The sequence below is a fragment of the Thunnus thynnus genome, chromosome 9, assembly GCF_963924715.1.
Source record: "Thunnus thynnus chromosome 9, fThuThy2.1, whole genome shotgun sequence".
Classification (NCBI taxonomy): Eukaryota; Metazoa; Chordata; class Actinopteri; order Scombriformes; family Scombridae; genus Thunnus; species Thunnus thynnus.
In genome coordinates, this window is record NC_089525.1 from 20,041,645 (window position 1) to 20,069,546 (window position 27,902).

General features: G+C 38.7%; 4 protein-coding genes across 7 annotated transcripts; 2 read left to right on the forward strand and 2 right to left on the reverse strand.

The window, feature by feature from the left end:
- Positions 1–475: 475 nt before the first annotated feature.
- yif1a (Yip1 interacting factor homolog A (S. cerevisiae)) lies at positions 476–6,931 on the reverse strand. Of its 2 annotated transcripts, none has more exons than XM_067599553.1 (9): positions 6,872–6,931; positions 6,395–6,452; positions 5,084–5,328; positions 4,055–4,159; positions 2,456–2,534; positions 2,309–2,366; positions 2,026–2,181; positions 1,685–1,778; positions 476–1,231 (listed from the first exon to the last, which is right to left on the reverse strand). In XM_067599553.1, exons 2-9 carry the CDS (start codon positions 6,423–6,425, stop codon positions 1,073–1,075), a joined length of 927 nt encoding a protein of 308 aa, XP_067455654.1. In that variant the 5' UTR covers positions 6,426–6,452; positions 6,872–6,931; the 3' UTR covers positions 476–1,072. The 2 variants fall into 2 exon arrangements, with proteins under 2 accessions (XP_067455654.1, XP_067455653.1); XM_067599552.1 differs by having other exon boundaries at positions 6,868–6,931.
- Positions 6,880–27,896, forward strand: fibpa (fibroblast growth factor (acidic) intracellular binding protein a). 3 transcript variants are annotated; one of them, XM_067599546.1, is made up of 11 exons: positions 6,880–6,950; positions 22,040–22,124; positions 23,187–23,385; positions 23,689–23,815; positions 24,175–24,275; positions 24,505–24,638; positions 25,151–25,259; positions 25,382–25,445; positions 25,580–25,666; positions 25,791–25,888; positions 26,427–27,896. In XM_067599546.1, exons 2-11 carry the CDS (start codon positions 22,040–22,042, stop codon positions 26,494–26,496), a joined length of 1,074 nt encoding a protein of 357 aa, XP_067455647.1. In that variant the 5' UTR covers positions 6,880–6,950; the 3' UTR covers positions 26,497–27,896. The 3 variants fall into 3 exon arrangements, with proteins under 3 accessions (XP_067455647.1, XP_067455649.1, XP_067455648.1); XM_067599548.1 differs by lacking the exon at positions 6,880–6,950 and adding an exon at positions 21,513–21,891; XM_067599547.1 differs by lacking the exon at positions 6,880–6,950 and having other exon boundaries at positions 22,034–22,124.
- fosl1a (FOS like 1, AP-1 transcription factor subunit a) lies at positions 10,748–14,590 on the forward strand. Its single transcript, XM_067599551.1, has 5 exons — positions 10,748–10,938; positions 11,053–11,174; positions 11,687–11,941; positions 13,049–13,156; positions 13,264–14,590. Exons 2-5 carry the CDS (start codon positions 11,058–11,060, stop codon positions 13,819–13,821), a joined length of 1,038 nt encoding a protein of 345 aa, XP_067455652.1. The 5' UTR covers positions 10,748–10,938; positions 11,053–11,057; the 3' UTR covers positions 13,822–14,590.
- Positions 15,603–18,321, reverse strand: ccdc85b (coiled-coil domain containing 85B). The gene has a single exon (XM_067599554.1). The coding sequence runs from the start codon at positions 17,494–17,496 to the stop codon at positions 16,894–16,896; it is 603 nt and encodes a 200-aa protein (XP_067455655.1). The 5' UTR covers positions 17,497–18,321; the 3' UTR covers positions 15,603–16,893.
- Positions 27,897–27,902: the final 6 nt, after the last annotated feature.

Here is a 27,902-nt window from a genome sequence, read left to right on the forward strand (position 1 = left end):
TCTGCGCGTGCCCGGGCGCGCTCCCGCGGCAATTATCAGTCTCACACCGAATAATCAAAACTGTCTGTGAGGAGACAGTGTTCAGGCGATGATACCTCTTTAAAAGTACGACATTCAACAGTTTTACTTCAATAAACAAGTAGTGACGGTAGAACAATATTAGGTGGTGCAAAATAATGTACTTTTGGCTTGTTTCAGCTCTAACAAGGCATCATATTTCATCAGCTCTAAAATATAACAATAAACACTGAATATCTCTAAATGTCAATATTCATGTTGAATGCCAGTACCTCAAAATTATACTTAAGTACTTCTGAGTAAAATAATTGTGTCTATCTCAGTAATAGACTAAAAAAAAATACTGATCTTTACAAACGAATCTTATTAACTGACAAAAATCAATGTTTCAGATAAAACAATAAACCAAATACAGAAGTTAGTTCCATACAGAAACAAACACTGAGGAAAAACAGAGTTGAATACACAAAGCTAAATATATTTATTTTTTTCTACAAAAATTCCAAACATTGTCATGCTTTGTGAAATTTAGATAAATAATATCCAGGATTCACACAAAAAGAGGGAAATAATGCAGCAACATTAACATACCAGAAAAATGATATTTGAATCATGTGTGTAATGTATGTTTGTGTTTGTGTATGTGTGTTTGTGTGTGTGTGTAAATACTGTGAAGTATGTCCAGGGACATCATATAAAAAGGAAACTTGAACTGAATTGGAGTTATGATTAAACAAATCTTACAATAAAAGCCCTTGTCTTCAAAGTTAGGTGGCCAAAAATAAGCATTTGTCAGTATCACTGTACACTCACGGTGGAAAACAAAAGTCCTCTGATGTGACATTTTCTGTCTCATACTTTCTGGTTAAATTGACGACACCATTTCGTTATGAACATGTCCATCTAACACACACAGCAGCTCAACACTGTCTACATATGTTTTGAGTTAACTGACAAAAGAGCGTAGAAAGGCAGGTGTACAAACAGTGAACCTCAACAACCACATTATTTGGGTCCAATACACTTGGACTTTGGGTTCTTAAACACCTCACAGTCACCTGACCAAGTGAGAGGTTAACCAGTATATAATGATTGGCTGGAAGACAGCTGTGACCACAGTGATATAAAGGCGAAATTGGGGTTTGGCACTTGATCCAGTTGCCATGGAGTCTGATGAGAGTGAAGGGAGGATCTTCATTTTCAGAGAACGAACCTGTGGAGATCGAAACGTGTGTTAACCTGCAATTCAGGCTCAATGGCGCAAAAATAGAAAAGAAACACATGTAAAATAAATACATCAAGCTCCATCTGTTCAAAACAACAAAAGAGGTTAACAGTTTTTCCTTCTATTTCTCACCAGCTTATAACTATGCTTGTGTGGTGTTAAATAACATTAATAAAAAAAAGTATGCAGGTTTTGCCAGATGGTATATTGAATATTTTGATGCAGAACATTTCAAAAATGCATTCCACCAGATTATTCAAAGATAATTTGTTAAAAAAATAAATAAAATTGGTCCAGTTTATAGTGGAGTAATAATCACATGCTCTCATTCCTACTGTACTGTACAGAAATTAGTCAGTCCAGTGATTTGGTTTTGTTTTAAAACATACTTCCGACCTATAAATGTAGTGGATGATGTCGATGACGACACCAAATACTCACAATGAAGAACATGAGGGCACAAGAACACCAGGCGAGAGCCACAAAATAACCATCACTGCCAAACAGTAAGCCACACAGCACTGTGAAGATCATCCTAGAGGAAAGACACAAACAAGAGTATTTATAATATCTAGAACTACATCATCAGCATCAATTAATGTAGTTACCATACATCTGGTTATATATTAAAATGTCTCACCTACAAAACTATCTTTAAACCTCTGAGCTGATCAGTTTGTTTACACCTTTTATTTAGCAGTTATTTTACTTAGTTACCCATTTGAGTTAACGCTCTGACATAAATGTAACCCTCAGTATATGTATTTTTAATGTATATTTACCCAACATATTTGTATCCACTATAGGCGATGAGATCAAAGGTTGAGAGGTCGCTGTGTACGGTCAGCAGGTACAAACTCAACAACATCACCAAAACCTCGATGATGATCCACACGAGGGCAGTGCTGGCACACAGTCCAAGCACCTCTGGACTGAACCTTCACACAAAAACAAACACAGTCCTGATTTATTTAACTTATTACACATTTTATTTATTTATTTATTACACATTTAGTGGGTGTCATAAAATAAAATTAGATAAGGAAGAATTTATGAATATATCACCTTTTTTGAATGCCAAGAGCCATTCCAGCAAGTAAAATGTAGGTAATGAAAGCCATCGCTAAAAACAAAAGGAAAAGGAAAGTTAACATATTGTACAAGCATCCCAAAGTTTAATTATACACATCTGAAGTTAAATGTTCTACTTACTTGGTATGTAAAGATCAGGTGCATTCACATCCTGTCTTGGAGTCAGTGGAGTATCCCGATGGTAACGAACTTCCCAATCCTACAAAGAGTCCACAGACACAGTATGAATATGTAACATCTCTATATAACAGTGTTATTAGGCTGAATGATTTTGAAAAAGTCAAATTGAAATTATTTTAACTTCTATTTCGATTGCGTTATCATTTGTGATATTAGAGGGAATGATCATTTTTACATCATTATTCTCATTTTCATTGAAAAACATATTAAAATGATTATGGTGTGATTATTGCGGGAATCTGTGCCAAACAAAGATGTTTTCTTAAGTCTGTAGAATATGATGTTGTCGGCCAGGACTTCTCTGTAGCATAATATTTAATTTAAAATGGTATTTTGACACACATTTCTCCTTTAAACAAATATTGTGCCTCCTGCGATTTGAAAATTGCAGGAGGCACAATATTTGTTGCGATTTCGATAAAAATTTAGATTAATTGTTCAGCCCTACAGTGTTATACTGAAATGATGCTTGCTGCCCTTTTTTCAGCTGCAGGGGATACTAGATGGAATAGCTTAGCTAGCATGAACCAGTACAATAGTTTATACAATCACATATATATATGAAAGTTAATTTAAGCTTGATAAGGTCAGTGATAAATTAGGGGCAACAGCAGTGGTAGATGATCCATTTTAAGTAAGAATTGAGTGAATACAGACTAAGATCTTACACTTAAAACTATATAAGTTAAACAATAAGTTTGGCCATATTCTGTACTTTTCTTGTTGTTAACAAATCCCATCAAATGACCAAAACCGAAACTTCTTCAGTCCATCTTTCATTACTTTTCAACTTTCCTAACCTGTCTGTGGCACTCAGGCTCAAAGCCATTCATTCCTAATAAAGATGTTTCAAGAACAGGTCAGAAGTATATAGTTTTATTTTTTAAACAGGCTGAATCATTTCTGAATCAAACATTACTTATGTTTCCAATCAAGTGTTTGTTGGACTATTTTCAGCCGCGGATTTAGGGCACTACTTTATATTCACAGCAGCAGGACGGCATCTGTGACATCAATTCAAACAGAGGAATAAGCTATAACAGCCTCGGGTTAGACAGACAACATGTTAAAAGGGTTAATTTTTTATTGTTTGGAATTTGTTGACACTAAGAAAAAATAGAATATCACCAGACTTTATGTAAACCCAAGTCATGAGGTACTTTATGCAGGTTATACTAACATTACAAATGTTTTGTGAAAACAATGTGACCCTGGTCTTATAAGGAGACCTGAACTCTGTGTAGTTTGTACATTATCAGGGCACAGAATGTTTAGAGTGGTGACTTAATTTACAATCTGAATAAGTTATGTGTGGGAATCAACTGAGCTCAGTGTGCTTTTATATCCACATTGGCAATCATAGCATTATGATATTCACAAATAAACCCTGACACTCCCTCTGCCAGTGATAAAGTGGCTGATAAGTGGTTGAAAACATGATACCAGAGAAAATTATCATGCATGTCTTTAACTATTAAATATTGTGTCATGCTGTACGTTGATGTGGGACAAAGTCTGATGGGATGAGGCTCTGATTACCTGATGTGTGTAAGGGAACATGAGGATCATAAGTTTCTTCAACACATATCTGCTGTCGACGGCGAAGAAGTATTTCAGTTTGTTCACAGACATGAATCTTCCAATCTGAAAGACAAAGGAAGTGCAAACATTAACTTAACAGATGCGAAGCGTATGTCTAGCCAAACTTAATAAATACAGCTGACTCATAGTCATTTTGAAAGAAGGCTCTGCCTGCGCTCAGGATTGTGCATCACTTTGGCTTGAAACCCAGAATATACTTTGAACCACCTGTGTATTAAAGTTGCTCATCCAGTAAAACAACATCTGTTTTATTTATGTGTCATCCACTCTCAATACTTTCATTGAAACTGTTCACCATTTATTCCTGGGTGAGGAAATTCAATAACTGTTACTTGATATTGGAAAGGAGGAAGTTATTAGAAAATGGACTGTTTGATTGAAAACCTGTCTACTAAAAGGTGACATGTATACATTAAAGTTTCAACTATAAGAAATGCTCTGGATCAGCTAGAGGAGCAATGGCGAGTAGCTGAAAGCCAGGAAGTATTAGACTTCTCCTGGAAGGTGACTGCCGATGAAAGAACACATCAAAAGCTTTAAATTATGACTCTATAAAGGAAATAATCACTTTTTGGTGAAGAGGTTAAATACAGTGGTAAAAAGATAACCACCCAGATGGAGAAAAACATCATCTGCTTTTACATGGTTGGAAACCAAATCACTATGTTTGTGATTGCTCTGTGCTTCTGTTTTTACCTAATATCACATGTTTTAAAAGTAAGACTGTGTCTAGATCTGCGTGCTTTGTCATACAGCATCAGCAAAACTTCAAACCTAGTGTAAATGGTTCAATATGTGTTTTGGGATGCATTTAAACCAGAGTTCAAAGCTCTCCACTTGTGATTGAATCACATTATCATGTCAGCAAAGTGGTGCCATTCACCCAACCCAGACCTTGACCTTATTTATGTGTTATTTGTTTAACACCCCATCCCCCCCATTCGACCACAACCTGCTGTTCCTCACCTCTTTGTTTACCATATCCTTTCCTTGGTTGGCTAAGGACGAGCCGTACATCATGGCAGCGTTGGCCATTGGGTCAGCAAACAGGTTGTTCACCCCAATACCTCCTTGCATGTCATTTGAGGGCCCTCCCATATTGTACCCAGGAGTGTAGTATCCCTGACTGTTCATTGCTGGTGCTGCTGAGCTGGTATCATCAAACAGGACAGATTCTGCACCAGGGGGAGCTGCACGAGCTCTCGGCTTAGCTGGGAAAAGATGGGCATGACATGGACATGAGTGAGGGGCATTTGACTTCATATCAAAGGAAATCTAAAAACTTTCATGATGTCTCATGCATTTACTAGCTTTATCATATCCCTTAAAGCCTTCCAATCATATCAGGTCTTTTCTAAAGCAAGACAAAGCTCTTTACATAAGTGAGCAAGCTAAAATTATCTCTTGCTCATTTCATTTTACCACTCCAGAAATAGACCCACGTCCATTATTAAAATTGCCCTTAGTAAACTACTATGATTGTGTCCTTGAAGATTTCTGAAGTTTCACTCAGTTGCCAGTTTATTGGGTAAAGTTAGCCAAACCTAACAGAGTGTAATACAACAGTCCTGCATATAATCCTGTCTCCATGATTGGTTATATGGTTATAAGGTTCAGTTTTGTGGCAAATGTTTAGAGTGGTAATGATGAATCATTTAGTTGATCAACAGAAAATCAATTGCCACCTATTTTGATAACTGAATAATCATTTAAGCCATTTCTTGACGTAAAAATACAAAACATTTTCTTGTTTCAGCTTCTCATATTATGAGAAATTTCTGCTTTTCTTTGTTTTATATTATTGTTAACTGTCAAAACCAGACTTCTGAAGAGGTTACATTTGGCTTTAGGAAATGGTAGCAGGCGTTTTTCTGTTTTCTGAAATTTGTTTGGTCCAACGATTGAGTGAGAAAATAATCAGCTGATTAATTGTTATAGTTGCAGCTCTAAAAATGTTCTGAGAGGTGCAACGTGTCGGTCATTTTGTAGACTCTAATTTGTGATGCTGTTGAATTGTATTGCATTATAATGAAAGGAGTTTTTCAACCCCATGTATATCAGTGAGAGTAGACATCATAACCTTCATGACGCTATGATTTGTTGCAGTGCTGATACTGATTACATTAATTTTAGTGCATAAAGCCAGTCAGATGAAGAACACCAGCAGTAGTCAGCACAATGGGTATTGCAACAGTAAGCAAATAGGAAGTAGACACTGTGAGAGGATATTTTGCAAAATTTTGCAAAACGATGATGGTGATTCATTTTTCCACTTACTTGCTCGGTATCCATGATGAGGCAGGTCCATTGTAACGTTATCTATCGCTGACGTTAGCTTGAAATAAAAACAGTGACACGTTAGCTAGCTACACAGCAGCTTATATTTAACTGGATACATCTGTTTGTTAGCTAACATCTGTTAGCTATACAAAGCACCAGGATGTTCTCCCAGAGCTAACATTGCTTAGAATTAAATGACAAGAGCCTGGTTTGTAACACTTTTATGCTAACTCTGACTCAGCTAACCTACGTATAAACTTATTTACCGTTCACCACTTCTGCTGCCAGTTAATGCTAGCGACTTAGCCAGGCGAGCTAAGTTAATAGCATCATATTTTCAGCTGATATTCGGCTGAACAGGTCAGGAGACATAAACATAATCAACAGTAGAGTTACAAATGCCCACACAACTTGTCTAATGGATAATGTTTTGATTATGAAGTAAATCATGAGGATAAAAGACCACTTACCTACACAGCTAACGTTGCTACGTGGCTATCAGGCTGCTCGGCTAGTCCCTCCCATCCACGGTGCCTGCGTGGCAGAAAACCATGTAAGTACACAACCTGACGTACACAGTAACACTATCACACAGCTAAGACTAGTACTTCCATGTCTGAATGTTAATTTGCTTCCTATTTCCTCTCCAATTCTTAACTGTCTGTGGGAACAGCAGGTACGTTACATTTAAGCTTCATGGAGCCAACTCTGAGCAGAAAATACCAACCAACAAACCAGCAGACATACTGAAACAGCAGCTCAACAACACATCATTTACAGAGTGCTGGAAAGTAACTGTACTACAATTCTGAGGTACTACAAGTACTACAAGTATCTCAAAATTGTTTTACTTGAGTATTTTCATTTTATACTACTTTATACTTCCACTCTGCAACATTTCAGAGAGAACTATTGTACTTTCTACTCCACTACATTTATTTGACAGCTTTAGTTACTTTTCAGATGAAGATTTGTCACAATGGATAATATAACAAGCTTTTAAAATACAACACATTGTTAAAGATGAAACCAGTGGTTTTCAACCTTTTTGATGCATTACATAAAGCAGGGTGTAGTCGGGGTCACATTTCAGATGTCTATGACTTGATAACAGCTCCACCAAATAGTGATTTTTCCCTCTAAACTTCTCACATGGTTTCATTTCAATAAAATGTTCAAATGATCCAATATTTCACCAAAAATCAAAGAGTACTTCTACTTCACTACATTTCAAAGGGAAATATTGCACTTTTAACTCCACTACATTTATCCCACAAGGCTGAAATTACTTGTTACTTTTCACATTACAATTTTGCAAACAGAACATATGATAAAATTGTAAAACAGTAAACTACCTAACAGTAGCCCCAAAATGTCAGTTAAATTTAGCTCCACCTGGAGCAGCTGCAATCCTACTTCCTCATTAAGACATCACCAGCGCCTTGAAGCGCCTCTCTACATCATAACTTACATTTGCTTTTGATACTTGAGTACATTTTAATGCCAATATTGTTATTTAAATGAAAATTTGAAGGGATCATGCTTCAGAACGAGTACTTTTACTTCAGATAATTGAAAACATTTCACGGCTAATACCGCAAACCTGACACCAATTCAATTCAATTCAAATCAATTTTATTTATATAGTGCCAAATCACAACAAAAGTCATCTCAGGGCACTTTTCACATGGAGCAGGTCTAGACCATACTCTTTAAGTATTGTCTACAGTTTTGTATGTGGATCATTGTAATATTTTATGTCATACTAATGTTCTTTAGACACAATTTATTCATATTGTCACCGTTGAAGGCAATAGGCATAGCAATGACATATACTTTACTCACTGTATGTCAACACTACTTCAGCAATTCATGACCAGAACAATCAATACTGTCCTGGCACAGACTGGTTCAAAACTGCACTGAACAATCACAGTAAGATTATCTAGGTTTGCCCACAGTACTTAAGCATGAATTGACAAGGCGTAAATTGCAACACCCACTAAATCAAATAGATTTAAGTGTATGTGGTATGAAGATGCCGTTATGCTCTCTGAAGCACGTTTGTGTGTGTGTGGGTGGGTGTGGATGAGTAATGTGAATACATGAGGAGTTTTTTAGGGTGAGTAAAATGTGATGGAATGTTAACTTCCTTCAAACGCCCAAAGAATGCTAACTTTTGGAGGGAAAATGTGCAGGAAAATAGAAAACAACAACACACTTGTATGTGAACACATATTTCAACATGAAAATGAATTATTGTTTTAATTAATCAGATTGGTCATGTGTGCTCAGCAGACCTTTCCTGGTCAAATAAAATATTAAAGAAACAGCTAGTGGATGAGTGGAAGTGCAAGCGCAGGCAAAAAGGTGTCCAACATGTTATGGCATGTCTCAATTAGAGACATACTGTAGCTGTGTCATCTTTACATTCCTGAAGCTTTAGTCATCTGACGCTCACCTTTACTCCATATTTCCTTCATTTGATACCATCAACCATATGGAAAAAATATCCTGCATGTGTGTCCTCATTACTACAGGGTGTAATATTGTTGAAATCTGACACGTGAGACTCAGCAGTCAAATGGGTCAATGAGCAACAGGTATAAGCCTTGTAGAGTGTCATGCTCCCAGCAGTTTCACTATTCTCATTCATAAATCATGAAGAGATGGAGGCCTACAGTACAATATCTCAGTTTCTGTATAGATGAAGATGTTTAATCTGCGCTATATATTTTTTCTTTACCCCTAAATAGTCTTTTTAGCTGACTAGTAATTGTCTTTGCAATTCACTGATAGACTCTTTCAAAAAATTGACAATCCTAACTCCCAGGAGGAGCATCAGCAGTAATATGAGACATTCAGCAGCTTAGAGAAATCAGCCCATGCCGGGAACTCTGTCCTTTGGGAGCGCAAGGTCAGCAGCTGTTGTGACAGACTAAGCTTACTGAATCTACACCATGCATTTTTTGAATCTTTACTAGGTGCTATATTGTGCCTGCAAGTAAAAAACAGCCGTTGAAACGGATGGTGAAATAATTCAGCAGCTTTGTGGCACTCGACTGACTCATCTCCACAGGCATGCATGCACATTGATGTGGTTTGTAAAGGGAGAGTGACTGCCAACAACCTCCACACAATTAGGCACATGCAGCCAAGCTTTGCCCACACTTCATCATCTATTTAATAATCATGCCTGTATGCAATCTTCAAATTGTTATCATATATAATAATATATCAACTATAACAATATAGAAGTAGCATTTTTTCCTCTATCTTCATGCTGTTTTTCCCCTCATTACAAGAACAACTGTTGCGAGTCATCCACTGAATCCCCTGAATAAAAAAATTCAGATAGTTATGTGATTAAAAACAAGAGTTGCTTCCAGATTATGTTTTTACAAAAGTGGTGTACATTCATTACAAATATTGTCATCATTTCAAGAGTTTTATAACTTCTGAAAAGGATCTGAAAATGAAAACTAGAAATGTAAGTTGGTGTGTTTTGATGTTGTTTTGCCTGCTTTTTGTATATCTTGTTTCTTTCAATGTATAACATCAATCTGCCCAGAGACTGCAGATGAAAATCAGAGTGAAAAATATTAAAGTAAAAAATTAAGTTGGAAATAATAAAATTTAATAAATAAAACATATTTTCATATTGTGTTAACGATTAAAGATTAGTTTATTTCACAAAATGTATGTATGATGCTTTACAGTATCAATTTAAACCCAGTAATTTCATTGTGGGTCATTCACTTTTATCCGCAGGCGAAATGACATATTGCTGAATATAAATGTTGTCAACACTCCATTAGCTATGGAAATGGAAAAACTGTGGGTCCACTTGCATCAAACAATATAGGAGTAGTCAACCTTTCTGTAATATAAAAAAGTTCCACTATAAACAATAATGAACATGGTCCTCTCAGCTTTTTTGAAACTAGTCTTATGTGACTTCTATCAGCTCAGCTCATTGAAATTGTAATGATCACACCCAATAACATCTTCCCTTCAAAAAATATAGTAAATTTCAGTGAAGTACATTTTATATTTGCTACCTACATTTTTACTTTAGCTTCAATAGAATGTCATTAAAATACCAGCAGAGAAGGATATTGTAGTATTATTTCCATCAGAAAACACAAATACAGCACTTGTACAGTAAACTTGTGGTATCACACCATGAGGTGAAGCTGCTTCTGTGCGAGGGATCCCGTGTTACTCTCAAGAGGAAATCCTCACCATATATGGGCAATGACGTCATACCCACGTGGTGAACTTCGTGAGAGATTCCAGACAGCACTATTTCCCGTAACTACTGGGGGGCGTGGCGAACATATAGTACCGCTTTAAGAGTTTACAACCTCACAATCATTTCCAGACTTTGGCTTCTAGGTGTATGACTAAGGACGAGAGGTTGTGCTGAGAGTCGTTTTTAGACGTTTTCGGGCGATTTGAAAAAAAGCGAGGCGGCATTTCCTTCCTTGTTCCCCCTTCAAGACGTGCCCGTTTGGACTCTACCGATATACCGCAATAAGGTGGGCTTGCCCAGAGTTTGAATTCACTAACGAGACTCATCTCGAAAGTAATTTCGCGAGACCTGAAGGCTATATAGCCCCATCTGTAAATCATTTTCTGTTTTATTTAAGCAGAAGGGATGTATCGAAACTTTGGGAGCCACGGACGAGACAACCCAGCGTACACAGGAGGCGCGTCTGGGTCAAACTCTGTATCCCTGGGAAGCACCAGCACCTCCACTACACAACAGGAGCAGGTAGGTCTACCTTCATTTGACTAAGCTAAAGGCTATCCTAGTTAGGCGTAACTTTTACAGTTTAGCTTACATCAGTGTAATAGAACATAATCTAAACTGTAAAAGTTAAAAAAAAAAAAGTTAGTCAGGCTATAATAAAGTAATAAACCTGTAATACTGCTGTTATATCATATGTAATTTCTGTGTATAGAATAAGAAATGTTTTATTTGTGGTTGATTGTAAGTATTAGCTGTTTTCTGAGTCATCTTGTCCCTCTAATGGAGGGAATCTAAATAATTGATAAAAATATTAATTAAAAAGTATTCTACAAGTTGTTGTTATGCTATGTGTCTAATAGAAGAACAAAAACCACCTTAGATACACAATAATGATGCTTTTCACCATTAGGCATGTTTTACTTTAATTACTTTGAATTTAGACCTGTGAAACCATGTGTTTTGTTATTGATCAAGTGTTGGATTTAGACCCTCCATCTCCACAACTTTATTTTCTTTTTAATCTGTTTTTATAGAAATTCACCATGGCTGGCAGTCAATTTGTACCAAGCCTCAATGCCATCACAACCAACCAAGACCTCCAGTGGCTGGTCCAGCCCTCCCTCATGCATCCACCAGGTCCCTCACAATCTCCAGTACCTCCTTACCCTTCCCTCTCAGGGTTACGGCCGCTGGGTCCACCACCTTCCCAATCCCACTTTCTCAGACCAGGAGTCATAAGAGCAGCTGCAAACACTACGACTTCAACAAGGCGCAGGGCCGATGATCATGTAAGAAATCCTAAAATATCAAAGTTTGAAATCTTCTGAAAGTATATACTGATAAAAAAAAACATCTTTTGAAGAAACACTGATGATTGTGGGTTTGTTTGGAAAGTGAGAGTTGTCAACCTGAGAGAAAATGACAGGAGTCCTCTTGTGATTGATATGTTTCCTCGTGGGAATCCAGATTGTGGGGTGTGGAAAGTGGCTCAATCACGCCTGTGTAACAAGGGTGTAATATCCTGTAATACTCTGTGACACAATTTCCTTTAGACTCGCAATCAAGTTAACTCTCTTCAGAAACAGGAAGATTACTTAGTAATGTTCCATAATACATTATGTAAATAATTTTTCCATTCTTAGATAATTTAAGAGGAAATCTTTAGTCTGTTGTGCACACTGTTTATGTTCTTTGATGTGTTTACTTTGAGTCGATGTTGACTCAGTGAAATGATCACCTGTGACACATTGTTTGCAAAGATCTGCTTTTTGTTAGCAGAGCAATGTTACAGGTCAAACAAGATAGAAATTATAATGACTCAATTCATTACAACTTTAACCTTTTTAAGATCATCATCATTTTCCTCACTACCACAATACAATTATTTTTTGTGTGTGTTTCATCGGGCACGCGTTGGCATGTATCCCACGTCATAGTCTTGTTCTTGGAGTTGCAATTTCATGGTACAGGAAGTGGATGTCATGTGACTCACAGGGGCAAGTCATGTTCTATGACTCACACCTGACTCACCGTTGGGGTCTGAGGGGTGACTCATCAACCTGTAAGGGCGGGAAACATTGGACCAACAGTAATTATTCAGTAGGGCACTGGGTGTAGTCAGAGTTAGGGTGTTACAAAGGCACAAAAGCTCAGACGTTTCCAAGTAATTCAGCCGCCATGACTGTGATGACTAAGAGCAGACACATGGTGGTAGTATTTCTCCTGTGTCATGTTGCCAATGGCGGACTCCCAACACGTCTCCCTGTACATTTGATGTATTTACATTTGTTGTTTGCCCAAAGCAAGATGGTTACACAATCCAGCTTTAGACTTTGACGCTTGCATTTCATTTTGTTCAAATAACCTTATTCTCTTCTTCTCCTCTTTCTCATCAGTTATCTCATGAAGAGGTGGAGAGACGGAGAGTAAGAAGAGAGCGGAATAAACTGGCGGCAGCAAAATGTCGCAATCGTCGTCGGGAGCTGACCGAGTCACTTCAACAAGTGAGTGTACATTATAAAAAACTGCAAAACATTGATGTTTGAAATATAAGATCTCAATCTGGGCATGAGGGAATGCTTACATTATGTCTGTTTGTATGTCCGTGTAGGAAACTGACCAACTGGAGGATGAAAAGTCCAATTTGCAGAAGGAAATAGCTGAATTACAAAAAGAGAAAGAGAAGCTCGAGCTGGTACTGGAGGCTCATCGTCCCATTTGTAAAAGAGAGGACTCTGATTCAGATTCTGACCCAAACCCAGGACTTTCCACTTTAGGAGGCATCAAAATGGAGCCTGAAGACTCCAGCAGACCAGGACCCTCAAGAAAAGTGCCAACAAAGATGGAGAAGCCCAAACCGAAGATCACCATCCCTACCAAGCCTGTGACATCGTCTGCTTCTGCTATTACCTTTGAAGCAGAGTCGCTCCACACCCCGGTCCTCATATCCACTCCCTCTCTCACTCCCTTCATGGCCAGTATGATTTTCACCTATCCTTCTGCCTCTTCAGAAGCTGGCACCTCCAACACTTCCCACGTTACATCACATCAGGGAAATGTCCACAATTCTCAAGCCCCACAACCTTGTGGGGTGGCTCATCGCCGCAGCAGCAGCAGCGGTGACCAATCAGATCACTCCCTGCACTCCCCGACCATCCTCACACTGTGACTGACGGCCCTGTCATCCTGAAAACACTAAAGTTCAGTCCTGACACAGTCTAAGTCATAGTGTGTGTGTGTGTGTGTGTGTTACAAAAACGATCTCTGGGAAACATGACAGAGATGAAAACGATGATTGTGATAACCATTTCAATGTGAGCTGTGTGAATCTGCTTCATTTCATCTTTTTAGAAAGTAAATTCTACACTTAGATAAAATGCAAATTTGCGGCATTATCAGGATATGATTATTACACTCTTTATAGATTTTGAATATTTTAAATATATAGTCTTTATATTTCAGATTTTAAAAGCTGTAAGGTGGCATAAGGAGTATGTTTGAAACATTGCATGCAGAATATATTATATAAATTATAAAAGCTATCTGGGAATGAATATGATAACTCTAATAATATATTAATAGAAATAAGTCTATATGATATTGTATTTAGTGACATGTTACACTGTTTCGTGTTATATAACACTTTATAAATGTCCTCACCAAGGAAAATAGAGTACTTACAAATAAAAGGTCCTTATTTTTTCTATGCGTATTTTAAGAATTTCTGATATTGTCTATGCAAACAATTGACCACTAAGGCTGGACCATAGGAGTTAATATAGATCATACTGTCACATATTTATTTTTTAAGAGTGTAATATATTTTTGATAATGTTCTTAGTTCCTCTGACAAATGAATTGTTTTGGTGGGCAGTGCCTTACTTTTGTCTTCAGTCAAAATTGTACTGTTTGAGAGACAATAAAGAACAAAGATTCATCACTGTGTGACAACTGTGATTGTGTAATATTGTTGGTAAAAAAAATCCCAAAACAAATAGCACGAGGAAATGCATCTTTGTAACAACAGATTCATCTGATTCAGTTTAGAATTAATCATGTTAAGTGTGCAATTTTGCAAAGTGAACACTGAGACACCAGCTGACACAAACTGGAATATATACACACACAATACTGTAGAACTGAAACAAGATGTCAATTAATTAATTAATTGATATACAGAAGACAAATCTACTTGATCGGTCATTCAATTAATCATTTCAGGTATTTAATCAAGCTTCTCCAACATGAGAATCTGCTGCTTTTCTGTGTTTTATATTGTTGCAAACTGAAAAGCTTTTGGTTTGGGTTTGTTTTTTCACTATTTTTTTGACATTTTATAGACTGGATGATTAATCTATTAATGGAGAAAATAATCTGCAGAATAATCGATCATGAAAATAATTGTTAGTTGCAGCTCTTAAATACTGAGAGTCAGTAAAAGGGTTTTGATGGCTGCAACATAAACTCTAATGACCGCTCTATGCCCCTCAACTGTGAACACTGTGTCCTCTGTTACTCCATTTCCCAAAAATGAAGCGAATCTCTTGCTAATACATACATGGCTCAGAGGGCATTGGATTGCTCTGCTAAAACGGGGTTAGAGAGAGAGACAGAGACAGAAAGAGAGTCTGATTGAGAGCTTGGGAGCTAAAAAAAAAAGAAATCTGTGTGTATGCTACTGTCAAAGGATGTCTGTCCATCACTAAGTGGGTAAAAGCATTACCCTCTCCAGCTCTCCAGACTGTGCAAATAGGGATCCAAAAATAAAACTGATGAACATCCATAAAGTCAGCCCTGTATGACATGAGCGACGCATCAATCAAGTGTGGTTGATTCGGACACGAAGGTCACAACAACAAGCACAGAAATCAATCCTTCATTCTGTGTCGTGTAAATATAAATGCTTGTTTCTGTACAGTCAGACTCACAAAGAAAGGTCAAAACACCACAGAGTGTCATACCCACTGTATTTAAAGCTCTTCAATGCACTACGAGCATAGCCCACCAATAAACAGCTAAAGACAAAATAAATCTTTTCTAATCCATGTGCATTATCTATGATTTAAACTGAAATCGGTTAGTAATGCTAGTTAATACAGATAAATCAAGATAAAGAAGGGTCAAAGTTAAAAGTATCCCTAATGTTACAGGGTAGATACAAAGCATGAGTTACAGAAGAGAGAGCTGATCTTTGCCAACTTAAACAAACTCTGTGATATGCTAATTGAACATCAACAACAACAATGTCATAAAAAACGTAACACAAGTGAATTTAAACAGCTCGGCTTTCTGGCCCATGTGAATAGAAATCATTCAAACTTGTAGATCTTCCAGTTTGTTACAAAGAGTTTCCAGTTGGATTTTTAAAAAAGTGTGTGTGACACAACGTAGGCATGTTCAGTTCAGCTCTGAGTGAGGTCCAAGGACATCTATCCTGTCTGATCCAAAACCTTATCAAAGTGTGCTGGCTCTGCCCAGGTTCTAGCACATGTACATTATGCACATTAAGCAGCCCCCACCCACAGTAAACCTGAAGGGCCTTCACATCAGACTGGTTAACAGGCCTGTACAAATTTTGTGACAATCATCATGCACATATGGCACTCCAATCCTGTCCTGAGGAAGAGAGAGTGCATAAAATATTACACATTATTGGGCATCTAGCAAAAAGCAAATATCAAATAGTTTCATATTTTCTTTTATCACAACTATTTCAGTGCTATTGGAATTCAGTGGACTAAATATGGCTCAAAACTGGATTGAAATGAATCTTTAGATCTTGTGATTTAAAGATCCATGGTAACGCTGTCCAGTGCAATAGAAAAAAGGCTTCTTTCTACCAGTGTCGGCTAGTCCAGTGCATGAGATAAATTTATGTGACCCACTTTTTTGGTCCCATTTTTTTTCTTTTTTTCAACAACAGACCACTGAAAAAGGAGAATCCCACCCTCCCCCCCAAAAAACAGAAGACTCATTAGAAAAACACTGTAAAATTCTGATACATTATCATGTGGCAAACATCTATTAAATGTCTCTGTAAGTCCTGAAAATGTCTGTAGTGGTAGAATCTTTGTCAAGTCAAATCCTAATGGCACACAAATCTTGCAGCATTCAAAAGGCTCTAATGCTTTTGCACCAATTTGATTTTTTACTGTCTGACAAAGCTCCTCATTCTGCCAATCACTTCACCCCCTAGTCTACAGCTTCCATATTCAGGTCGGAGAAGCCCTCACAATCTTCATCAGTCATCAGGTGAGCACACTAGGTGAAGCTGGTCAGGACTTCCCACGCTGCCTGTGCTCGAGCTCCCGTCCCCGAGGTCCCGGGCCACCATGCAGGGCAGGTTTAGCTCGGTTGACCCTCCGGGACTGGAGTCACTCCTACTGACGCACTCCTCCTCCAGGACCAGGCACAGCTCCTTGAGGTCCAAATTCTCCTTCACCAGCCCGTCCTGCATGCGCTCCAGGTCGGCGAGCTTTTTCAAGTACCCGCCCAGGTCCTCCCGCATCACTTTGGCTGCGTGGTGCCCGAACAGCTGCCATTCCCTGGCCAGCTTCTTCACTTTGAGCCGGTCGTCGTCCAGGAAGCAGCACAAGTCTCGCAGCTCCACGTTTTCCTCCTGCAGGCGCTGATTGATGACTTTCAGTTCCCTGATTTCAAGGAGGTGTCCCTGCAGCTGTTTATTTACCTCTTTTATCAGCCGTCCGCGCTGGATGAGAGCTGACATTTTCTCCGACTCCTCTTTACGCAGCCGGCTCACCAGCTCCTCTTTGGAGCACGCCAGCAAATCCTCGTCAGACATCTTTGACAGTTCCCTGTTTAACATCTCAGCTTCGCTACCCATTTTCTATTCAAACAAACAAACAAACAAACCTACACCTAAGAGGGGTACCTGAGAATCTATTAAAAGCGCTGAAATGTGTCAGTGCTCACATCCTCATCTTCATCCAGTGTGTTCCAGATGTCATGTATGGAGTCATTATAGGCTACCACCGGAGGCCAGATCAAGGCAGACACATGTGATATCTTTATTTAGAATACTTTCTCCTCTTGTGGGCGCAGTGCTGAACCCAGTGTCTGATCTCCGTGGATAATGCCTTAATGAGGTCGTGTATGAAAACGCACCACGCAAACCTCCATTAATGTCAATCTGTCATCCTCTCAACAGCAGGCTGTGTTCTCCAAAGGCCTCCAGGAATACAACTGTCCTTATTTTACCTCCTCTCGCAGTATTTTTGAAGGCAACTGAAGCACCGTGGGGTTTCTCTCTCTCTCTCTCTTTGCTGTATGTACGTATAAAGGCCCGGTCGATCCGCGGAGGCTTAATCCAGCAGCCTCGAATGCACACCCTGCAGATGTTGTGGCTTTTACGTCGCTGACATCGTCTCATCAGGCTCTGCTCCGCTCGCCTCGGCTGAATGAACTCAGTTCCCCGGTGGCTAGAGGATGAGTCCGTACGGTGCAGCAGCTTTTTCCTTTCCTCTTATTTACAAACGATTAATTGATTAGATAAAAAATGAACCACAATCCAATCTCGCCCTTTATCCGCTCAGATTGAGTGCATCATTTCTGCTCATCCTCTGGAGCTGTACTGTTACCACAACAATGTCCGCCTCCTCCGCCACTTTCACGGCTGTGACTCCGTTCAGCGGGGAGCTGCGCGTCAAGCTTGACGCACTACCGGCAGTGAAGCGCCACTATCTTTCAAAGGAAAGCACCAACATGTACAATTTTAATGAAAGGAGAGGCAGTATTGCGAAAAAATATGTCAATTTAACTAAAGTATAGATGCGCAAGTTATTCTTGATGTTTCTTTTCCTTCGTTTTGCGTTACTCACTGACGTCTGGACGCAATCATGCTTTTATTTTGAATGATATCACAGGATCTTGTAGTACTTTTTATGATGGCTGCCATGCTGCTTTGACACGTCGGTCAGATTGTAATCACACATATTTGTGGTTTCCTCAGTGGTTTCCAGTGACTCTTCGACATAGCCGGTTTTATAGCATGGTCGTTTCACAAATATGACGAATAATAATAATACAAGAAACAATAAAATGAGCTGCTCTGAGATCCAGCTGAGCTCCGCTACAAATGAGAAAAACACCAAGATGTGTGAGGATGAGCTGCTCTTCATTGCGCTCTCTCAGTGAGGAACTTGTGCGCCCCCATTTGGATTCAAAAACAGATATATTTTTCTTTTTTACATGTATCATGCAATGAAATCAAAACACCAGAGATGAACAGTATCTATAAAGGAAATGAGCAGGAAAGGCCTGTGGGAAGCCACTTCCTCTGGGTTTTTCTGTGTTTGGAAAGACATCATCCTCAAAAACAAATGACATAAGACATTAAAGTTCCCAATCAAAACCTTTGCATGATGAGAGATACAGTAACAGGCCCTACATGCCTTTGGAGTTCAGTTTAGGTAGAAATGCACAGTATAGCCTATCATAGTTGTATCATGAGTGACTCCTGGTTGTAGTCTACTCGTTTCTTTTCAGCACTGGCGGAAAGTGTGACTGCAGGCTTTTTTCCATGGGTTTAATGCTGAGGCATTCAGCCACATCCTTCCGCCCTGTGTCCCACCTCCATTGTTTCACTGAGGCCATAACAATGTAGGGTGTTAACCGTGCAAGAGGGAGCTGGGGACGGAATCAGGGTGTCATGTGAGGTTAGAAATGAGAGTGTCGATGTGCATCGAGAAGAAAAGACATGTTGACTGAGTCGTTTTTCCCCCCATGTTGTGAATTTGAAGGACACATGCAGAAACACAGAAAGGGAGGGAGAGGAGAGGGATTTACAGGGATTTATTTAGATTAATCGCCGGAGGAAAAGAGGGCAGATTGTGTACACGCAGCAAGCAAAGCTCATACAGGGCCCGGCGCTCACAGCCTACAGAGGCCTATCTCTGATCCGACACATTTGAAAATAACTATAAGAGCACAAATGAAAGGGCAGAGATCAACAATAGGCTGTATTGCCTGTAATGCGAGTCTCTTTATAATCGTTCATTTTCGTTTTGAGTCTATACTGTAAAGGGATAGCCCCCAGTTTTGAGTCTATTGGGTTTATTAACCACTAATTGCATTATGAAGTCAAATCACTGTCACTCAAGAGGTAGGATTGGTTTCAAAAATGGGGGTACACAATGAATACAAAAATTAATAGATTCAATAAAAATAAATAAATAAATAAATAAATAAATAAATAATAGAAAGATAGTTCGACCAGAAACTGTCAGTTCTATTCTATTGTGCATTTATCGCTTGTATCACGCTACCAAATAAAATTATGATAATATGTCATCATGCTTTCCCTAATAATGACTGTATAAATCGGTGGTTCTCAAAGTGGGGTCCGGGATCCCCCCAGGGGTTCCTTGAGGGGGTTCCAGGGAGTCCCCAGCCAAAAGGGGAATAATTTATTTTCACTACAATTTCATCCATAAGTAACACAATGACAGAATATATGATTTTTTGGTCATGAGTTTCATACACTTTCCGTAATAAAACATCTAAAAGCAAACAATCTTATCAGATGAGGGTCCGTGGTCTCGTTTGTATCAGTTCAGGGGTCCTTGACGTGAAAACTTTGCGAACCACTGATTTAAATTTATGTGCTTTTAATGCTCTAACGCTGATTAAAATCACGTGTAGTTTAATTGATCGAGTCTTAATAAAATCACGGTGTTTTTTTTGTCTCATAGGCTATTAGATTGATGTCCAATGGTTTAGTTTGTCTCTCACATTATATCCACCTACTGATGTTGTCCAGTAAAGCTCATTACACAATCAGAACCTAAAAGCACAAAAGATCAAATCTATAAATGACAGTAACGTATTAAATAACAGTCGGCCTAATTTAGGAGCAATATTCATCTTTGAATTGTGTTAAAAGTCTAGCCAGAATTGATGTGGTGACGTCAGCTCTGGATCACTGGAACTGGAACACTGGAACACGCTGCATAGCAACAGTCGCGCTCAGAATCTTTGCTACATTGTTACAGCGTTAGAACATTCGAACGTGTTACAATGTAGCAGACAAATGACAACAAAAGCATCCACTGAAACGTAAACATTTCAAAGAAACGCACATAAATTCGCATTAATGTCGCTGTGAATATTGAATATGTGGTAATAATCATTTTACAGTTTGTGAACGGATGCCAGTTTTGGTTTACTACATAGGTTTACATACTGTAGGTTATATAAGCCTACAAACACACCTTCATTGGCTCTGAAGGCCAGCGGTTCAAGGGGTCCTTGAAGGGGTTCCAGTGGGTCCCCAAAATATGGAGAATATTTTAATTTCACTATTATTTCTTTGACTGGAACTTACACCAATAAGATAATGTATGAGGATGATTATTCTGTTCATAGGTTTCACACTCTTCACTGTTAATCTGCAGATATACAGTATAGACAATTATGGAATAACTAAATCTTATCAGATGGGGACCCCCGAGACTACATCTTATTAAATAGGAGTCTGCGGCCTGATGTGTATCAGTTTGGGGGTCCTTGATACCAAAAAGGTTGCGAGCCACTGCTGTAGGCTACTAGATGTTTAAACAATAATCTGCACCTACACAACATAAAAGCAATTGAATACAGCATTAATAATAGGTTGTGTATTTTTTCTTTTTTTTAAAAAATCTTTATCAACTGTCAGGATCATAACAAAAGTGCAACACAGCCAGGGTTTAATATGTATAATGTAAAGTAAATATTTGAAGCAGAATTTTAAAAAATGAAATATTGTTTATATTACATTTCTGACACAATTCATATGTCTTCACAGCTTTAATGAGGAGATAACTAATGTAGAAAAATATGAGACAACACTGCAGCTGAGCTTTTCCTGTGACGTCACAAACCGGAAGTATGTGTTAGCGTCTGCTGTTGTTGACAGTAGCACTACAGTGATTCTACCATTTGATATATTGTATGTTCGGGCTTTAAAGACGAACTTAAAGACTTATGCTAGATACCTGATTACACCGACACGTTATTTTGGTCTTAACTAAGCGTTTTGAGATCTGGTCATTAATTTATTCTGGTAACTTTGCGACGTAGCTAGCATTGGATGCTAGCATGTAATGGAAGAAGTGAGCTAATTAGGAAGCCATGGAAACTAATTTTAAGCTTATCTCTTAGGCTGCTGCGGTAAACTTAAAAGGTCAGCTTTTACTTTAGTTTGGAGCTTAAAACTGGTTGGGATAACACTCCAAACAAGGTATGGTGGCACCCTTCGGGCTGTATTTAGCACTTTAAATGGTGTTGAGCTAATCTGACAGCTGATTTTGCTGATGGTTATTTGAGCTAAACGCTTCCTGTTTAACATCTCCTGACCCTCTTGTGTTTGCTCTTCTGCCTCCATGCAGATGGCAGTAGAGTTGGATGTGTTCGTGGGTAACACCACTATCATGGATGAGGAGGTCTACCAGCTCTGGTTGGATGGATACACAGGTACTGTGGGTCACACAATGTATTTATAGTATTCTGGGTCTCTGAGTATTACGGTGTATTCAGGGAGACTGGACAAAATTAGGAGTAGAGGTGCTTCTAGAGACTCCTGGTGTGTTGGGAGTAATTTTTCCAAAGATGTGAACAATCTTGGTGTGACTGGTGTTTGGCTTTAGTTTCCTGCTGCATCTCAGGACCGCCTAAATGTTCACAAGATAAATCTGAGATGTCTCAAGATCATTATCATGATTTTGCTGCTACATAAGATATGTTTGTCTTGACTTTTCTCTGCTTTTTGCCTTTAGTTTTAGCTCTTCACACTTATAAAGCTGTTCTATGAAACAATCTGAGAAGGCAACAACAATTAGCCAATTAATCTATTAATTGTTTGACAGAAAATTAATTGGCAACTATTTTAATTTTCAAATAATCGTTTTAGTTATTTTTCAAGCATAAATGCCAAAAATAAGATGGCTCCAGCTTCTCTAATGTAAAGATTTTCTCTTTTTCTTTTCACATATGACAGTTAATTGAATTTCCTAACAAATTGGACCGTTTGTGAGACAAAACAAGCTATTTGAAGACCTCACCGCAGCCTCTGAGATATCATGAATGCCATTTTTTAACATTTCATAGTCTAAACAACTAATCAAGAAAATAATCGTCAGATTAATCGAACATGAAAGTAATTGGTAGTTGCAGACCTACCAACATCATTCTTTGGCTGAAATGGTAACAAAACGAACATAGCAAGTGTGACAAGCAGTACTGAATTTAAAAAATGTGTTTTAAAGGATCACAAGCCAGAAAGTTTAAGAATCACTGACCTAAAGCATCCAACATGTAAAAGAAACTGGAAAACACATTATGAAGCCTTTAATGAGCTGGAGCAATACTGTGACATTCACCTCCATGTCATGCAGATTGTTAGTAACCAATGTAAAGTGCTACAGTATGTTTATACCATTCCTTAGAATAGCTTATTGCACACTTTACAACTTTTTAGCCATGATTGAATCACCAACCCTGTGACACAAGCTTGTCTTGATTTATTCACATGAACAGTGAACGATGCAGTGAAGGTACGGATGGAAGGAGGAGTGCTGGAGGAGTTTGAGGCGAGTGCAGATGTTCTGCTGAGTGACACCATGGACCAGTACAGGACTTTCCAGATGTGTGAGCGTCTGCTGCACAGTCCATCCAAACTAGCCAACCAACTGCTGTTCCAGATCCCACCTCATCGACAAGCCATGCTCATAGAGAGGTGCGGCAATGAAACTCTCATTTATTCTCATTTAATTATCTGATGTGATTCCAACGTCTCTTCTGATCTGATCTGAGTAACAGGAGGCTTTGCATTCTCATTGTCAACATTTATTTAAGGACTCATGTATTTTCCTCTTTTGGAACATTTTGCTTCTGCCTTGAACTTTGTTCTTCTCCTCTCAAGATAGTTGTTACCATAACATGTGTTTGTTTATTTATTCAACCCCACTTATTTATTTTGTTCCCTGGCGTGGCAGATGAGATTATTCTCCACTTTTTGCATCTGTGTTTCCTTATCCAGATACTACGCCTTTGATGATGCATTTGTCCGTGAGGTCCTGGGAAAGAAACTCTCAAAAGGAACCAAAAAAGACTTGGACGATATCGGCGCCAAGACAAATGTTACACTGAAAAGCTGCAGACGACAGGTAAAATGCACTCTGCCCTGTATCATATCATCAGTTTTAAAACTGTTAGTGTCCACGTGACACAGTGGGGAAAAAAAGGCCTCCCAAGCAGGCCAGTGATTATACTCTGATAAAACGAGGAGAGACATCAAATGCAGAAAAGTGAGAAAATACTGTATGCTCAAAATGTGAATAACAGGTTTCCATAATTCACCAAGCTGCTTTTCTGAAGTTTGTGAAAATGTTGAGCAGCGGGGACAGTTTATTAGTTGTGAAAGGGCCGTTACAGCTGCATTTATGTCATTTATTCTGCAACTTCTTCTGCAGGTTTTACGCAAGTCACGTTAGTAAATCTCCTGCGTCATGTCTTTTAATTCCAGTTTGACAACTTCAAGCGTGTTTTCAAAGTCGTGGAAGAGCTTAAGGGACCCCTGGTGGAGAACATACGTCAGCATTTTCTTCTTTCCGACAAGCTTGCAAGGTAATCCATGAGAGGAACAAGCCTTGCTGCGTCAGGTTTATTTTACAATGTACTGATAATGTCGGTTTTTTATGATGAATCACTATATGGTATTGTAACGTTAGATGATTTTAACCAAACATTACTTAAAAAGATCATATTCAGGATATCTGCACCAATGAAAACAACAGCACTCTGATTGTCTTGTTTTAATTAATAAGCTCTGTAATACCTCCTCTGCTTGTTTCAGGGATTATGCTGCCATTGTTTTCTTTGCCAACAATCGCTTTGAGACGGGAAAGAGAAAGTTGCAGTATCTCACTTTCCAGGACTTTGCTTTCTGTGCTGGGCTGCTTATCAACAACTGGACAGTTGGGGCAGTCGGTGAGTGATTTCTGTTGTTCTACTGAGATGTAAAGGACACGTATAACATTCTTAATGAATTATGTAACAGGTATATTAATCAGCTGTCTTACTTTGTTTGAATTGGAGGGTTACAGAGCGATAAGACGAGTGATTAAATCCAAGAAAAACAAAAATATAAAACGTACATTGGCAACAGTGAGACTCAACGTGCAGAAGGCTGAAACCTCTCGCACGAGAACCCATTTTACACTGTCGATGTTGATTATGTGTTATGAATAATACATTTACAGCAGAGACTCTGTCAGTGAGGTCTGTTGACCACCAGAGGTCCTTCAGGTTTTGCAGGTCACCATTAGAAAGAAGACACATTTCAAATTCGTAAATAACTAGAAAAATGAAAAAGGGTTAATTTGGTTCAGCAGAATCTGAGTGATGATATAATAACTGACTGCAACAAAATGAAAAGAGTAAGTAGTAATAACAATATGTTAATGTGATGTGACAGTGTCTGACTTGAGTTTTCATCACAGACAACATGGTGGAAGACATGGACGTGGATCTTGATAAAGAGTTTTTACAAGAGCTGAAAGAGCTGAAGATTTTAATCACTGACAAAGATCTGTTGGATCAACACAAAAGGTCACACAAACACAAAAGCCTACACCATTTGTTGTTGATTAATGAAAAATGTTACTGACATTGCAATGTAATTTTATCCACACTCTTACTCCTGATTTGTGTGTTCTGGTCTCTCTGTTTAGTCTGGTCTGTACAGCCCTCAGGGGAAAAACTAAAACTTTTAATGAGATGGAGGCTAATTTCAAGGTGAGAAACTCGAAACCCTCATCATATCTTAAATGTAACTGCGAGTGAAAGGCGATGAAAAAGGGAAGTTGTAAATAAAATTCTTTTGATTATAGTTTTGCCTGTTAACAGTGGTTTTTTTCCCGTTTTTGTAGAATCTTTCCAGAGGCCTTGTCAACATTGCGGCAAAGTTAACAAACACAAAAGATGTCAGAGATTTCTTCATTGATCTTGTCGAGAAGGTGTGTACTTTATTCAAAAAGTAGTTTCATTTTTAAGCAAAGACAGACAAATCTCCAGACACAGCTCCGGTCTGGCTCTGAGACGGTGTGATGTAACGCCTCCTTCCCTCTTTTTCTCCCTCAGTTTATTGAGCCGTGCCGTTCAGACAGATGGACAGCTGCGGACATGAAACTCTACCTCACTCACTACACCAACTCTGCACACATACTGGACACATTCAAGTGAGTTAATGTGCGTTTATTCTGGAAAGCTTATCAGGTAAAATTCGGCACCAGCCCTGCCAGGGTTACGTATTCCCATGGGGGCAACCTAATGCCTGAAATACAGTCATGATATTGTCAAGTGCTTTGGGGAAACGAACCAATAACCAAATAAGGATATACACTTTGGCAGTCCTGAAATGCTGCTCAAGCATAAAGTTGTATGTTAAAATCCTCCCTGATATTGTTGTCCCTTCTACCAGTGGGTGTCACCCTATCTCGCCCCTGATTTTTTAAACTGTAGTTACCTTGTTTCTCATGCAAACACTCAGGAATGTAGTTAACGGTTTACACAGCCCTGCACCACTACATGCTTAACAAAGAGATATTCATAAAAAAGAAACATAGACCTCTCCATTACATTGAGTGGACAAAGATTGCCTCATTTACTCTCTTCACACAGATTTCACAATTATAATTTGTCATGAGAGTTACAGTATCCCTTTGCTCCATTTACTCACAGTTTACTCTCTCTATCCCTCTTTTTTCTGCCCCTCAGACATCAGGTTGTGTGGGACCGATACATGGGCGTCATCAAAAGCTGTATCTTCAAAATGTATCATGACTAAAGCATTTTCTTCGCGGCTCGCCTCTCTACTTCCCTCCCGCTCCTTTTCTCAATTTGTTTTCTACCCCCCACCCCACCCCGGCAGAAGCTGTTATGTTAGCCCCTTGGATTGTGCTTTCTCTGTTCATTTCATCAGCGGTGATGAATTTGGCTTCTCAATCCCCATGATCGCTTTCTGCTCCCCCCTGTTTGTGTTCCTAGTGTTCTTTGCAGTGTCTGTAAATCTGGTTTGTAAATAAAATGAACACATTTACATCAAAATGTCACTCTGTTTTATGTTATCGCTCAAAATGTCATTCTGTTTTATGTTATCGTTTTATCCGCTGGGTTATATCGAAGAAATGTTATCATTAACCCATTCCAGAGACAGGATTTACTGATCTTGTGAGTCTTGGGTGGAGATTAGAGACAGAAGGAAAGATATAGAGCACACCCCAAAAGTGAAGGTGGCAGGAGATTTGTAAAGCTCTGGATCAGCAGTTTATGCTCAGCATAGTGTAGAAACTGTATCGATGTCCTAGATTTTACATGATGATTTACATTTACATCATGATTTTGAACCTTAGCCAATGTGTGGGCTGTCTGTGTGTGGTCATTGCAATAAGGGACCAGCCAGGGGGCCACAGTTGGTCTATCTAGGGGGCCGTCGGTGTGACTTTTAACAACACCCCCCCCCCCCCCTCTCCGTAATGACAGCTGTCACCACCCAGAAACACAGGACAAATCAACAATCCCTGCCTAAGTGAAGGTTTTATTCCAAAACACTTTAGTTTGGGGGAAAAAACTGGAGAAAAATATAGTAATTACTCCCATAATTTTAAAAATTGCATAATTGCACTCTAAAAATATAAAGATTAGCGTGCTTATTAAAACATATTAGATTATCAACTTTAATGCATGCAGTCATTTTGTAATCAGTCTTACATCTCACAGTATCTTGGAACCAAGCCTTTAATTATAGATGAGTCGCTAATGTTTGTTGCATGTATGTTTTGGGAAATACTAAGTGACTTACAATTGGGTCAGACCTAAACTAATAAGACAAATGTGGGTTAAGCAACATCCTAACCAGTTTGCAACATAACAGACTGCAATTTTTTAAAGAAAAAAAAAAAATACTGCCGGAAATGATTCCAAGCGTAAGTAATGGATTAGTCATGTACAAACAGAGAGCAGAAAAGTTGGAACTTTGGTCAAGAGCAATGATAGTAGTTTATTTTCAGTATTTTATCCCAGAAAGCGCCACCAGTTTATTCTGTGAAATAAGCAGACAAATTTTCCGAGTAGGACTCCGTGCACACACACACATATACACTCTCTCTTCCACTCTCTAATTTTTGTCCACATTCCATTAACTTCTCTCTCTCCAGCTATAAATATCCTGCATGTCAGATTGGACGAGAGCGA